This window comes from Cryptotermes secundus, unplaced genomic scaffold (assembly GCF_002891405.2).
Source record: "Cryptotermes secundus unplaced genomic scaffold, Csec_1.0 scaffold470, whole genome shotgun sequence".
In the NCBI taxonomy this organism is placed as follows: domain Eukaryota; kingdom Metazoa; phylum Arthropoda; class Insecta; order Blattodea; family Kalotermitidae; genus Cryptotermes; species Cryptotermes secundus.
In genome coordinates, this window is record NW_019739954.1 from 608,973 (window position 1) to 623,165 (window position 14,193).

At 40.9% G+C, this 14,193-nt stretch overlaps 1 protein-coding gene across 3 annotated transcripts in view; it reads left to right on the forward strand.

Moving 5' to 3' along the window:
* The window catches only part of LOC111872132 (ankyrin repeat and IBR domain-containing protein 1), a 115,001-nt gene that overhangs the window by 78,852 nt on the left and 21,956 nt on the right, over positions 1–14,193 (forward strand). For all 3 annotated transcript variants that reach the window (XM_033754544.1, XM_033754545.1, XM_023865716.2), the window contains exons 16-18: positions 2,414–2,548; positions 3,559–3,718; positions 9,026–9,223. In XM_033754544.1, coding sequence (XP_033610435.1) covers positions 2,414–2,548; positions 3,559–3,718; positions 9,026–9,223 — 493 coding nt within the window. The remainder of the gene's footprint in view (positions 1–2,413; positions 2,549–3,558; positions 3,719–9,025; positions 9,224–14,193) is intronic.

Here is a 14,193-nt window from a genome sequence, read left to right on the forward strand (position 1 = left end):
TTCTCAGAGGGTTCTGACAGTAATATAGACCCCCACAAAGTTTACAAGGGTTCTTTACAAACATGCACAAAAACTATCATAAATATGTCTTTGGTTGATGAGTGCCAAGAGAGCAAAGAAGGGACGAGATTGTCAAAGCGTTAAAACACGCCAACGCCAGGGAACGGCTGGCATCGTCCAGGCGTTAAAACACGCCCGCGCCAGTCAAAGAGTTAAAGTAATTTATTCCTCTATACAGGTCTCTAAAGTTCTTGTTCTTACTGTTCATTATAAGCTCATCAGTTTTGTCTTTCAGATACTCCCTCTTTTTATTCCTGAAATGCCTGCTGGTTTCGCATCTTGTTTACTTCTTTAACTCAGATAATTGCAAGTTGCTATTTGCCATCAAATACAAGTGAAACTGGAAGTCAGTAAGTGATTTAATTTGAATGAAATCTTCCTGTGAAACATACTTACTGCCCCTGCTAATAAATTCCCACATCATCAGTCTCGTAACTTTTTACATTGACTGATCCTGCAGTTTTCCTTCTGAAACTATTTGTATCTGACTGTGAGTGAGGGTGACATAACCCAACTGCTGTCTCCCTGCCATATCTATAAGAAGAAAGCCAAGATTCTGGATTCTGTGAGTGCATTGCCTCCTCTGTATTTTAAGCTATAAGAAGTGTCTATCTTGTGACATCAGAATTTCCCCTTCAGTCCATTAGTCTCTGTCTTGTTTATTGTCACTTAGCTGGTGAATGGATTTGGCAGCAAAATGGAAACTTCAGCACAAATCTTGAAATCAGTTGCTTGTTTAGAGTGAAATAGTATGACAGTATGGGCTGATTTCTTGAGCATTTTTCGCCATTTTTAAGAACAGAGAATGTACTTAGCTCTTCTGTGTGTTTTAAGACCAGTAGTACAGAAGTCAATGAAGACTGCCAAAAATTATGGTTTGAAATCAGTGCCCTTGAAGTGGTTCTGCCAGGAAAGGTTTGCTGTTGTACTTGTTAATAAATCAGTGATCAAGGCAAAATCTGATTATTTCATGCTAAAAAGATTGACAATATTCAGTTGTCTGAAGGTCGGCTTTGTTCCATTTCAAAGCAGAGAAAGCTAATAGTATATACAATGTTTCAGTTAGAGTATAGCATATGCATGTAAGCATCAGATTGACTTTGGCATTCAATGCCTTATGTCTGTCAGACAAGTTTAGCAAAATCTGACAGATTTATTTTCTTCTTATTTCTTCTTCTTCTTCTTCTTCTTCTTATTTCTTCTTCTTCTTCTTCTTCTTCTATGTACAAGTAGCAAGTTATGAATGGAATGTTGTTTGGACATAAGGGCAGATTGTAGATGGGACTTACTGATGTGTGTCAAATACAGTGAGACGTCTGCTTGTAAGGGATGGCTCCTAGTAAACGATCAGTTCCAACTACAAAAAATTAGGTAAGCATGAAAGAATCTTAAACTTCTTGGTTCAAATAATGCTGTAGACATCAAGAATTTTGAATCATTCTTCGTCTTTTGCAGTGTGACAGCATATGTATATAGTCTGGTAGATCACTACCAGCATTTTGGAGGAACCTGCTGCATCCATGTTCAGAATACCCTGAAGATGGAGGCAGGAGATCCCTCCAACATTAGTAACAATGCACCATATGAAATGTCATGACATCCCAGAAAACAATTATAATAATGTCACATGTATGGGTGACTGTAGACTTGGTTTGAATTTGTGACTCTTTATTGACCACTTATATGCTCATGACTCATGACTACACTATACTGATCACTGACACACACAGTCTAGTGTCCTCAGTCTGTTACAGTCTCTGCTAGCCGTTTCCTGGTAACGGATTTTAACACAGGAACTGTAACAGTCTCACTGAATTACACACTCCAAATATCACACACAAAGTCTTCTCTTCATAGCTGGACTTTCAACTGAGCACTCTTGCAAGTAACTGTCACAGACTCTTTTCTTCAGACTTCTATATAGAAGCAACTTCATTGCCCCAATTATCTTGGCAGTGACCAACAAGAAGTCCATTTCCAACAATATTTTGATTGCTGCATGTGTATTCGTTTCCACAGGCACATGTTTACTGAGCCGTTGCCCAGAAACAGCCCTGGTATATCCGCCCATCTCGTGGTCGTTGCATAACAACTGCTCTACATGATTACAGTATCTTTCTAGCGATCACCATGAGAACCTAAAACGCCACTTACTCTTTGTTATTTTTGTATCTGAATTCTTTTTTAACCCTAATGCTGTTTTGTGGCACTGGGAGCTACGAGATGGACATGAAGATGTTACATTTCAGCTTTTGTTTGTATATTATGAGTACCTGTTAGAACGATCATCTTTATGAGTTTCAAACACTCATTATATCAAGGTTACACTGAATTTCATTTTCTTTTTTTGTAGGAACAAATGTCTCATGCCATTGCTGCCTCACTGAGAGACTTGGATCCAAACAATCCTTGGGTTAAAGATTCACAAGGCCGTCACACCAACTTGAGTGCCATCTATGACTGGCCTGACTTTGACTCTGATGAAGAGGTACAACAAATCTATACTTGACTGACAACAGTAACTTCAAAAAGTACTGTCTTCTGGGATGAACACCATGCAGTGGTTTCTCTCTTGACTTAGGGCGAGGGCACACCAAAGAAACTGGCAACTTCCAAGAAATGTCACTGATTTCAAGAATGCAACAGGTTTCCAGAGTAACAGGCGCACACTGAGGAAACTTATGTTTGATTAGTTGCTCACATCATCTCAAGTGAGCGTGTTCATGCAATGTAATACATCATTGAATTTTTTAATTTTGTGCACCTCTGCAATGTCAAATAATAATACTGATCCTGTCATAATGTGGTTTTGGTTGAGATGGTGTAACAAGAGGGGACAAGGGAAAATAAAACGTTGGGTGCATCTGTTCTTCCATGACAGTTTGAACTCAGATGTTTATATTGTTTCAAAAGAACTTAACCAGAATCCAGACTCCATCATCTCATGAGAAATTCTTTCTTGAGCAAAATCTATTTTGCTGCACCTAGCATAGTCCCGGTGGCATTTGTCATATATACCAGGTTCTTGCCAAATTAACTGCACAAAAACAAAATTAGCAGCGTCAGCAAAGTTTCGTGCCATCTAAAGAAGCAAATGAATCACAGAAGCACGTTGGAACAGCTTGACACTAGGAAACTGTGCTGCAACACAACTGTGAGAATTAGTCTTCCATGAGTTGCATCACAATCGCATTGCTGTTTCCTCAGTTTGCACTGCTCAGTTCCATTTCACATGTTCAACTCAAGTCTGATAATATATCTTGGAAATTGCAGTTGCATTGCAATTGCCAGTTTTCTTGGTGTGCCCTTGCCCTTACTGTTCACCCCTGGATATGGAGGCACTGCATTCCTCTGAGACTTTGGTGGACATCTACAAGACTGCACTGCATTACATCTCAGAAAACTGTGCTCTTCATAGTCACTGATGTAAGGAGAAACAAATCTAGAACAATAACTTACTTTGTGTTCTTTTTTGTGAATGTTGATCCTTCATTCCAGGAGACTGAAGTGAATCATGCACTAGCAGTCAGCTTGCTTGGAGAGTGTAGTCGAGTGGGATGCAGTCGTCCAAGAGCACGCAATCCGCGGACTTCAGCCATTCATGATTACTGCAGTTTGCGATGCAGCCGTGCTGCAAGACTAGGAGCAGAAGATGATGGTATGTTCCTGTGTTGCCCTCATTTCAACACTCAAACCTTTGCTATAGTACTATTGCCTTTGAGCACATCAGCATCAAATTATAGTAGGATAATGTTGATCCTTGATTCAAATGTCAAATGACAGAGTGATTGATCAGCTGGGAAGCATACTGGGTGAAGGAGTCATAACCCATAAGGAGCTGTTACCCTGAAGTATGCTGGAACAGGGGAACCAGTACCAAGTCACTTTCATGATAACCAAATTCCAGTCTGAGTTCTGAGCTGGATATCTCCAAAATATGAAGTGGGCATTGTGTGGTTGGTAGAGGGATCTTAAAATTGCAAAATTCTAAGGTGATATGAATTCTGTCTGTCCTTCTATTCCACTTCTAAGATAAAACTCTGAAAGTTTATGTAGAGATAGGTCATAAACACACATACATATTGTCATGTGTATGGGGCTACGCTTGACAAAAATAACAGGTTCTAGCCCAAATGATTGGATTTATTGGCACTTCAGTTACAAGTTCTCTTAATCACACTTACTACAGCGCTCTCGCCCATTTACGCAATTTACAGCTCACCATTACTCATGCGCTAGTATTATCCATCATCACTATGAAGTCTTCTTGACATTTCTTGGTCAGTCACCCTGGAACCTTGGAACTCAACAAAAAACTCTCTCAACTACAAGTGGGCTCATGTTATATAGCCGTGGCATGGACAACACAGAGAAAACAGCTCTACAGCAGACCACACCGAAAGCACAAGTCACGTGACAGCTAAGCACTGTTGGGGTGGGACGTCATTGCAAGTGCATGGAAGTGTGTTTGTTGAGCCGTTGCCTAGCAATGCTCTGAACAAATCCGTGAGACTTCTATTACATATTTACAATGGCAGTGTAAATATTTGAGATTGTATGTGGCAAATTTAACATAATGGGAATCTGTGCTATTTCAAATAATGCATAGAAATGGATCACTAAATTCTGTGATTATTAATATATGGCTGTTATGAGAGAGAGTTAGTAAATAGGTCACAAATGGAAGTAAAATAGCTGTAATGTATGTAATAAGTTTTCTATGTGTATCACTAGGTAGCAGCACACTTCACCTTCATGACAGTCTAGGTAGCAGATGCACACACACATGTTCAGAAGCTGGTTTCAGTCATCAAAATGGCAACCATGCTTGAGGAGTGTACTATCCAATAGCAGCGTTCTGTTGTGCGTTTTTTTTCTTGTGGGCAGAGGGACTCAATGCAAAGTTTATCATCACTCATGGAACTACGCCCTTCTTGAGAAGCTGCCAATTGTGCAGCTACTCAAGAACTTCCCAGCATTTTATGAAACCCAAAAGTTCATTACCATGTTCACAAGAGCCCTCCACTGGTCCCTATCCAGAGCCAGATCAATCCAATCCATACCATCCCATCCTCTCTCTCTCTCTGAGTTCCAGTTTAATATTATCCACTGACCTACAACTTAGTCTTCCCAGTGGTCTCCTTCCTTCCGGCTTTCCCACCAATATCCTGTATGCATTCCTCCTCTCCCCCATTCCTGCTACCTGCCCTGCCCACCTCATCCTCCTGTATACTAATTTCCTCCACAGTGATCCTTCAGTTTGCTCGGATATGACCATCCAATGCATCAATAACATCAGGACTGATGACACAATGAGCCTGTCCTGGGCAAACATCATCTTGCAGTGACACACGTCCCTCTCGGAATCTCTTATGCCATGCCAGCACACATAAACCCCACCAGATGTTCATACTGTAAACAAATTCCAGTGTTACCAACTTGCGTGCCATGTGAGTTATGCGTGGTAACCCCTTTTTTCATTTCACTGCCCCTTATATATATATATGTTCGATGTGTTCTACCTTTACATTGGTTCAATGTAGAACTGATTAATGATGGTGCTGGTGTAATTTTAACACCGAATACTTCACACATTAACAACCCATACACCATAGGAACTTGTCTCTGGGCTCCACAACTGGGCTTACCACATAGAAAGCTTCTAATAACAAAGATCTACAAATGACATAACATATCCAATTATACACTGTAGCATTGGAGCCTTAGAATTAATCTTGATGGGGGCACACCATCGTAGTAGGTTGAGGCACTATGCTACAAGCTGGAAGGTCGCAGGTTCAAGTCCCGATGAGGTCATTGGATTTCTTTTAGTTGACCTAATCCCTCTAGCTGCACTATGGCCCTGGGGTCGACTCAGCCTCTAACAGAAATGAGTACCAGGAATTAATTAAATAATTTTCCTGGGGAGTAAAGTGTGGCCAGCATGTAAGGCTGACAACCTTACCACCATCTTCGAGCCGATTGTCTAGATAATATGGGACCCTCAACATCTCACAACCCTATGGGCCTTCACAGCCTGTTACAGGGATAGCTTTACTTTTTTTTAATATATCTTGACAAATGGTGTATATTTCATTTTTATATTTTATCTTATTTTGTATCATCTATTTTAATGGTAATACTTACCAACTTGAGGCAAATTTATCTGTTATTATATAATATAACACATTGTACTGGTATGAATCCATATCGGTAGTTCAATAACTAAACATATCCCTATATTAAGTGCCTGATGATGGTTTTATATGATCAAAACATGTAGCAGGAGTAAAAGTCTAATTGTCAAACATTAAAAGCGAGTATATTTGTTGTGTGACAATTAACCTAATTCCTATACATATCTGAAATATAGAACAGTATGCAGCCAATGAAGATATTATCTATTTTTCGCAGAACTTGTTATGATCCTTTGTTTGTGTCCTGCTGGTACACTATATACCTACATGAGACTTGATAAAATTCCAAGACGAAATCTCTGGAAACTACACATACGAGTATGATGTTTTGCTCAGATTATGTTGTTCTGCATTGTGACGGCATGTATCTTATTTGCCCAAATGTGTGTGATACTGTTTTCCCCAGAATGATGGCTTTAAACTCAGGGTGCAGCTTGTAGGTGGTTCTTAAAGAAGAAGACACATTGCTGGGTTGTCTAGATGTGGTAAACGTTCATAGTTAATTGTTACCAACTTGATTCAGACCAGTGTTACCAACTGCTTGATTCCTATTGGAAATGTGTTGTACCTAATTTTATGACGTTATTAAAACCTCTTCTGATCCCCATAAATTGAAATTAGCATGTCATAAGTGGTGCGTGCAAGTGTATGGAGTAACATGAAGCTTGCTTAATCTGAGCCGTTCCGATTGTTGCATGTAATGATGGAAGTACATAAATCCCATCCCCCTCCCTATTTTACAAGGTGGTTCAAATATGACCGGGACTGATTTAAAAAAAAACATAATTGCCAAACGCTTACTTGCACATGTCAGTCTTCAATGTACTCCCCTCCAGAGTCAACACATTTTTCCCAACTTTCTGGAAGCATCCTGATGCCCCCCAAAAAAAGACTTGTCGTTGGCGGCATATCCACTCCCGAACAGTCTGGATGACGGTGTCGTCCACAAACCGCATGCCCTGCAAGTCTGATTTGAGCCTTCCGAACAAGTAGAAATCACTTGGGGCCAAATCGGGACTGTACGGCGGATGTGTCAGAAGGTTCCATTTAAATTTCCGAAGGGTTTCCATTGTTGTTTTGGCCGTATGGGGGCATACATTGTCTTGAAGGAAGGCTACCCGCTTTCCACCTGTCTTCCGCTTGGATCGGATCTTTTCCTTCACGTCTGTTGCAAGGAGGTCTGAGTAATAAGCTGCATTGACTGTTCTGGCATCTGTCAGAAAGTCTACATGGATAACCCCCTGCCAGTCCCAGAAGAACGTTGCCATCACTTTTTCTGCCGAACGGCTCCTCCGTGCTCTCTTGGGTTTCAGAGAACTGGTATGCCGCCACTCACGTGATGACTGTTGGGACTCGGGAATGAAGTAGTGTACCCACGTTTCATCAGTNACGCTCTCTGCCCTTTCTGAAGCACTTACACCACTCAAACACATGGGTCCATGTGAGACACTCTTCCCCATACTGTTGTTGGAGTCTGTGGTGAATTTCAGCGGACGGGATGTTTTCTCCAACGATGAATTTGATCACAATGCGTTGTTCCAAGCTCAGCGGTACCTTCTGTTCACTCATCACTCTAGCAACTTCCAGACAGGACTGAACAGGTTCTAACCCTAACAGGAGGGAGGGTGGAGGTTGTGGCTTCACTCTCTCAAGGTCACACAGCTGCTGCTCAGTGCGGCTTGTTTACAAAAAAATCAGTCCCGGTCATATTTGAACCACCTAGTAATACCATAAAATTTGTAGGGTGTGACTTTAATTTTGGCAGACAATAGTTTTGGCAGTGGGTATGAGTGTTTAAGGTTCCGGATTGAAGTGGGGATGTGGTAAGAGTATGTACCTTTGTGGGATGTGGTGGCGGGGACAGAGCTTAGTCTGGAACAGTAGGTACAAGAGGCAGGGAATTGTGCCATTGGCATCTCCCAAGAAGTCTGTGGAAGCCATCCATTCTCTACCTGAAGGACAAAAGTAGGTTGCCTTCAAGTACTAGTCGCTTGCTTCTGAGATGTCACTCCTCTGCCTGGGCCCTCAAAAGGGCTCTTTTCTGTTTTCCACTTCCATTCCACAGTGATCTGCCAAAACAGTGCTGCTTTCTCACAGTTCTGTGTTCCACCTTAGGTGACATTATTCCGAGCCCTTATGTAGGGCTTTTCCCCCACTCTCTGTTCACTACCTTCAGTCTTTCTTGATTTCTTCACACATGTTGAGCAGTTAATGATGTCATGTATACATATTGTCGTGTGTATGAGTGACTATAGGCAGGGTGTGGTTTGGTAATTAGATTTATTGCACACTTATACAACTTGTTACTACACTTCACAAATCACTATAGTACACACTAGGTCTTCTCATCCTGCTGTTTCATTGCCTGGTGACAGATCCCAATGATGTCCTCTGCTTTCATGCTCACATTCTTACTGGCTGGCAGCTGTCTCACAACTGTCTCATTGTTCTAACTGTCCTTATAACATCTAGGCTGCGAAGCCATTACTCAGTAATGGCTGTTGTATAATCGCTTATCTCATGATCATTGCCCAACAATGGGTGTACGTGTCACAGTATTTAATTTAAGGGAGAGTATACTGTGCATCTTTCACATTATATGATGGTAAGTAGACTGGTTTGGAGCAATTGCAGGGGTGTCAGGGTATGGTATGGTTTCTATACTCAATATATGTCTCATAGGTAGAATTTTGTCTCGCCAGTAAACTGATCCATTTGTTAACCCATCCCTTTGCATAGATCTTTCTTCCATTTTTCATTATTTTCAGTTTACCATGTGAATGTAACATCAGACTACAACATGGATCTAGTAATAGCACTGGAGATGTCACGTCTTCAGATGATAGAAGATGAAATGAAGAAACGCCAGCGAGCAGCTGAAGACGCTGCCAGCAAGACCCAACAACAGGCAGCTGATGACTCAGAAGGACAGGCTGGCACCAGCGTTGATTCTGGTAGTACTCCAAGTATGTTTCTGATTTGTCTGTACATCATATACTCATAGTAATGAATAGCAAAGTCATGCAATGATTGCTAGCAGCAGCGCTATCTTATCTGCGCTACTGACATCATTTAAGTAAAGACATTAAATCTCTCTTAAGAAGTGCTTCAACAGGCCAAGCAGTATGGGAAAACATCTGAACAGGATAGCCTCCAATTTTTTTTCCCCCCAAATTAATTTTGTTCCTTGTAGAAAATTAATGGAATGGACATCAATGATTTTATAAAGCATATGAATACTTGTAAAATGTGAATTGGTTGTTTAAAAGAACAGAATGCAATTATAAATTTATGAACATATTGTAATATTTTGATGAAAACTGGTCTATCTACACATTCACCAGTTACAAAGTGTTTCATTTATATGCTATGTTATACCACACAGCACAGCATTTCTACACTGAATGGGTTGAGAAATAATACACTTGTCTCCACAAAGTACTGTGGCATGTAGACCCATTGCTAGGCAATGGCCGCGAAATAAGCAGCAGTGCAATAGCTTCTGCTGAGTAACGGCTCTGTAAACAATGGCCATTGCTATTTAATTACCACAACAGACATGCATGCAGCAATAGAACTGTTGGAAGCAATGTTCTCTGTGTGGTCCATGCCAAGGCCATATAACGAGAGCAAGCTACTATTAGAAGAGAGTCTTGAGATTGCAGTGAGAAGAATAGGTCAGTGTGAGATGGCAGCCAGCCTGAGAGTTAGTGGAGTGAGTTGGTTTGCTGAGTGAATGAGTTAGTTGGTTTGCTGAGTGAATGAGTTAGTTAGCGGATTGCTGCTGTTAGAAGCTGGTAGCTGAGACACGGACAGTGCAGGAACCCAGAAGAAGGGAACATTCGCCATTGGAAGCCGATGACACAGCAGACTGAGAAGACTTTGTACATGCTGTAGTGAACTGCAGTGGGCTTGAATTAGCAATAGTGCTATAGTTACTTGTAGGTATAAGTTGTGTGTGTAAGTGTGCAGTAAATCCGATTACCAATCCAAACACTGACTATATTCGCTCTATCTCATGACAATACATTGTGTAGGTCATATTCATGTTGAAAAGATGGAAGCATAGGCTTCTCCTTACTGTTTATTCATGGTTTTCAATTGTCTGTAGCTAAGTCATGCACATTTTCTGAATTAGTCCATCTCTTCAGTGGTGTGAATTGAGTGTGTGTTGTAGAGCTATGATGAATGAAATGTATTGAAAATTGAATACCCTCTTTTATTATATACATTTGTTTGTGTGTATTTATTAATGGCCAGTAACTCACATTTTGTAGAATTGATTCTTGCAGTGAGTAGTGAACAAAGAAATGGCGAGAACATAGAAGGAAATGGCTGTGTCCAATTTGAGATACTATCCCAGAAGTTCGCTGGAGTATATTTGGTGTCCTGGTCAAGATTTGAATCAGACACTTCTATAATTCAATTTAGAAGCATTACCACAAGTTTTCTTGGACTATTGGGTTGCAACCCCTTGCAGGATCACAAAGTTCTTGAGAATTATTTAAATTGTAGTTCTATACACACACAGGTTTGGTAAGTAAGTAAGAATGAAAAAAGTGTGCTTTCATAAAATTTTGCTACAGCCAGCCAGTGAAACATTTCACAGATTTCTTTGTAACTGTACACAAACAGTTTACAGCTTACAGTAGGTGTAGAGAAGTTATGAAGTTATGAACCCTTGCCAAAAGATCCTACAGCTGAAATTGAGAGGAAAATACAAAAACTCCTTTCCAAGCACAAAACTACTCTTCCCACCACAGCAGAGCTCTGCATTTGTATGGTTTTCCCAAGATCCACAAACCGGACATTCCTCTGAGGCCTATAGTGAGTTCCATTGGTTCCCCTTGCTCTGCCCTGGCTAGCTTTATCCATAAGATACTAAGTCCTCTTGCTGAAAAATCGGGATCCTTCGTTAAGAATTCGGGCCACTTTGTACAGCTGTTGAAGTCTGTAAATCTTCAATCCTCAGATACCCTCATTAGCTTTGATATTGTCGGTCTCTTCACCAATGTTCCAGTCAGCGAAACTGTAAAAGTCATCAGAAATAAGCTCCAGAATCATGACACACTGGCAGAACGGTCTGCCCTGCAGAAGCCATCATGGAGCTGCTGGAGGTTTGCCTGAGAACCACATATTTTCAGGTGGAAGACAAGTTCTTCCAACAAAAAGATTACATGGCTATGGGAAGTTCCCTATCACCCATTGTGAGCATTATCTTCATGGAGCATTTTGAGAAGTTGGGTCTTGAATTGGCACAACATAAAACATTGCTGTGGCTCCAGTACGTTGATGACACATTTGTGGTCTGGCCTCATTGTCCAGAACAGTTACAGGATTTCCTCAGCCACCTCAACAGTTTAAGGCCTTCCATCCAGTTCACCATGGAAACAGAATCAGACAGTGCAATTTCCTTTCTCGATATGCTGGTCAGCAAGGTAGAGGTGACACTGACCACCAAAGTCTACAGGAAACCCACCCACACTGGCCAGTACCTCAACTTCAACTCTAACCGTCTGCTGCATGTGAAAAGAAGTTTCTGCAGTATAAGTGAATGCTGCTGACATCCTGTCTTACTATGTCTTGTCTGGCAAAAGGGGTGAAAGTTTATGTTTGTATTGCACATTCTCCAGTCATGTCGGAACCTTTCTGTATGCACGAGTGTGGGCGAAGTCTTATCGTACTTTGTCCTTCAGAAACTCTGACTGTGTATATCTCGGACTAGTCACACAGAGGTACTGTTCTCGGAAAAGCCCTGCATTGCCCCATTGCTTCCTCGCCACTTTCAGAGTTGTCTGTACCACATTCTGCATCGGTGTCATTTATCAGCGGCCTCTCAATTTTGGCTTCTTCCATGCGAAATGAGGCCATGGTGGATAGTTGAAATTGCGATGTTTTATAAGCATTACAATTAGAGGAGGCCACTCGACATCACTGGCCGAGTTCCTCTAATATGAGACTGAGGTGTCGTGTGTGCTCTTCGCATAGGAAACGGAGTTACATCCAGACAAAGTGCATGAATTGCAACGTCGGACTCTGCATTCAGTTAGATGACACAGGAGGGAAGACTGTCTACTTATAAAGCGGATGCCCAAAAATAATATAAGTAGAACAAGAATTTCTATCTTAAAATTAGATTTTAAAACAGTGTGCACAGACGTGGACTGTGCGTACCCATATGGTTTCACACGGCCACTCGGCTACACTTTAAAGGTCTCCATACAGTGTCGCTAGGCTCTTAAAGGATACACTTTGTAGTGCTTGTGTTAATGCATTAGTGATTGTATTGAGTGACAGTACATGTGAAAGAATAAAAAAGCGGGAGTCTTGTCCTATTTTGAAGGTCAGATTGTTGGTGTGCACTTAACTGGAGCATCTGTGACAAAAACTGCCACATTATTGGGGGTACTGAGAGCGGCAGTTTCTAAGGTTATGTCAGTATGCACAAATGATGTGAAGACGACATCAGCAAAGAAGAACAGTAAACAAAAATAACACTGACAGAAGGAGATAGTCATATATTGAGAAGGATTGTTTCGAAAAATCACAGAATTATTGCAACACAGGTGACAGCAGAACTGAATATTCATCTTGAGGATCCTGTTTCCACAAAAACTGCCCGATGTGAGCTTCACATATCCAACATCCACAGTAGGGCTGTGATTGCTAAACCTCTGATTAATGAAAGTAATGCACGGATTCATAAACCTGCATATCAGACAGCTAGAAACACGTGCATGATATGATCAGATGAGTTTTCCTTCATGCTGTTTCCTACATTAGGAAGAGTTTATGTTTGGAGAACACCCACGGAAGCCTACAACCTGAAATGCCTGGTTTGGTTACAACAGTGAAACAGGGGAGGTTCTGTTATGGTCTGGGAAGCAATATCGTGGCTCTTTGTAGGTGCCATTGTTACCCTTCATGGCCGAAATAATGCAAGGGAGTACATGAACAGATTGTGTAATCAGGTGCATCCCATTATTTCTGAACAATAATGCAGTTTTCCAAGATGACAATGCCTCCATTCACACAGCTGGAACAGTTTAGTCATGGTTTGAAGAGCATGAAGAGGAACTTCAACATCTTCCCTGGCCAGCACAATCACCAGATTTGGACAACATTGAACCACTCTGGTCAGTTTTGGAGACTAGAGTGAGGAACAGATTCCAAGCTCAAACATATCTAAAGCAACCTGAAGATGTTTTTTTTTTTTTTTAAGAATAATAGTGTAACATTCCACTGGAGACTATTCAAAACTTGTATGAGTCCATTCTGAGTCCTTAGAAGGAGGCTAAAGGTGGTCCAACACCGTGTTAATAAAGAAATGTATACAGTACCTGTACTATTTCCATTATTTTGTCCCTCTCCTGTATATTATGACATTAGTATAAAGCTTTAAAAAGATATTACCAGTACATAATACTTGGCTGTCATTTGTTTTAGTGACTTGAAGACAAAATTTGGATTGGTGAATAGATTTATTGGACACTCACAAGTCATAACTACAGTTTATTATAACACTCTAAAGATTGCCATAATTATAACACATAAAATGAAGTCGTCAAGAGTCTGCTTGCATAGTCATGAGTCTTATCTGGTTAACGCTTCAACTGCTGAATACTCTGAATATTGACGAATGCATGGCCTTTCATAAAATCCTGGAGAATCTAATAGAGATCTCTGCCCCCAAGGGTTCCAATACTGCTGTTCATGTCTGTATTGTCCCGGATACACCTGTAATCCTGTGGTAACCAAACCCATTGTCCAGCAACAGATGTGTATTCTTGTTGACAGCACAGTGCTTGGGAACATGTTTAGCTAACCGTTGCCTAGAAATGCGTCATAATATCATAACATTTTCTGTATTGGATTTCAGGATTACCATATGTTTGTTGCTGCTTTCTTGCTTGTTTTACTCTTAAACCATGAAAAT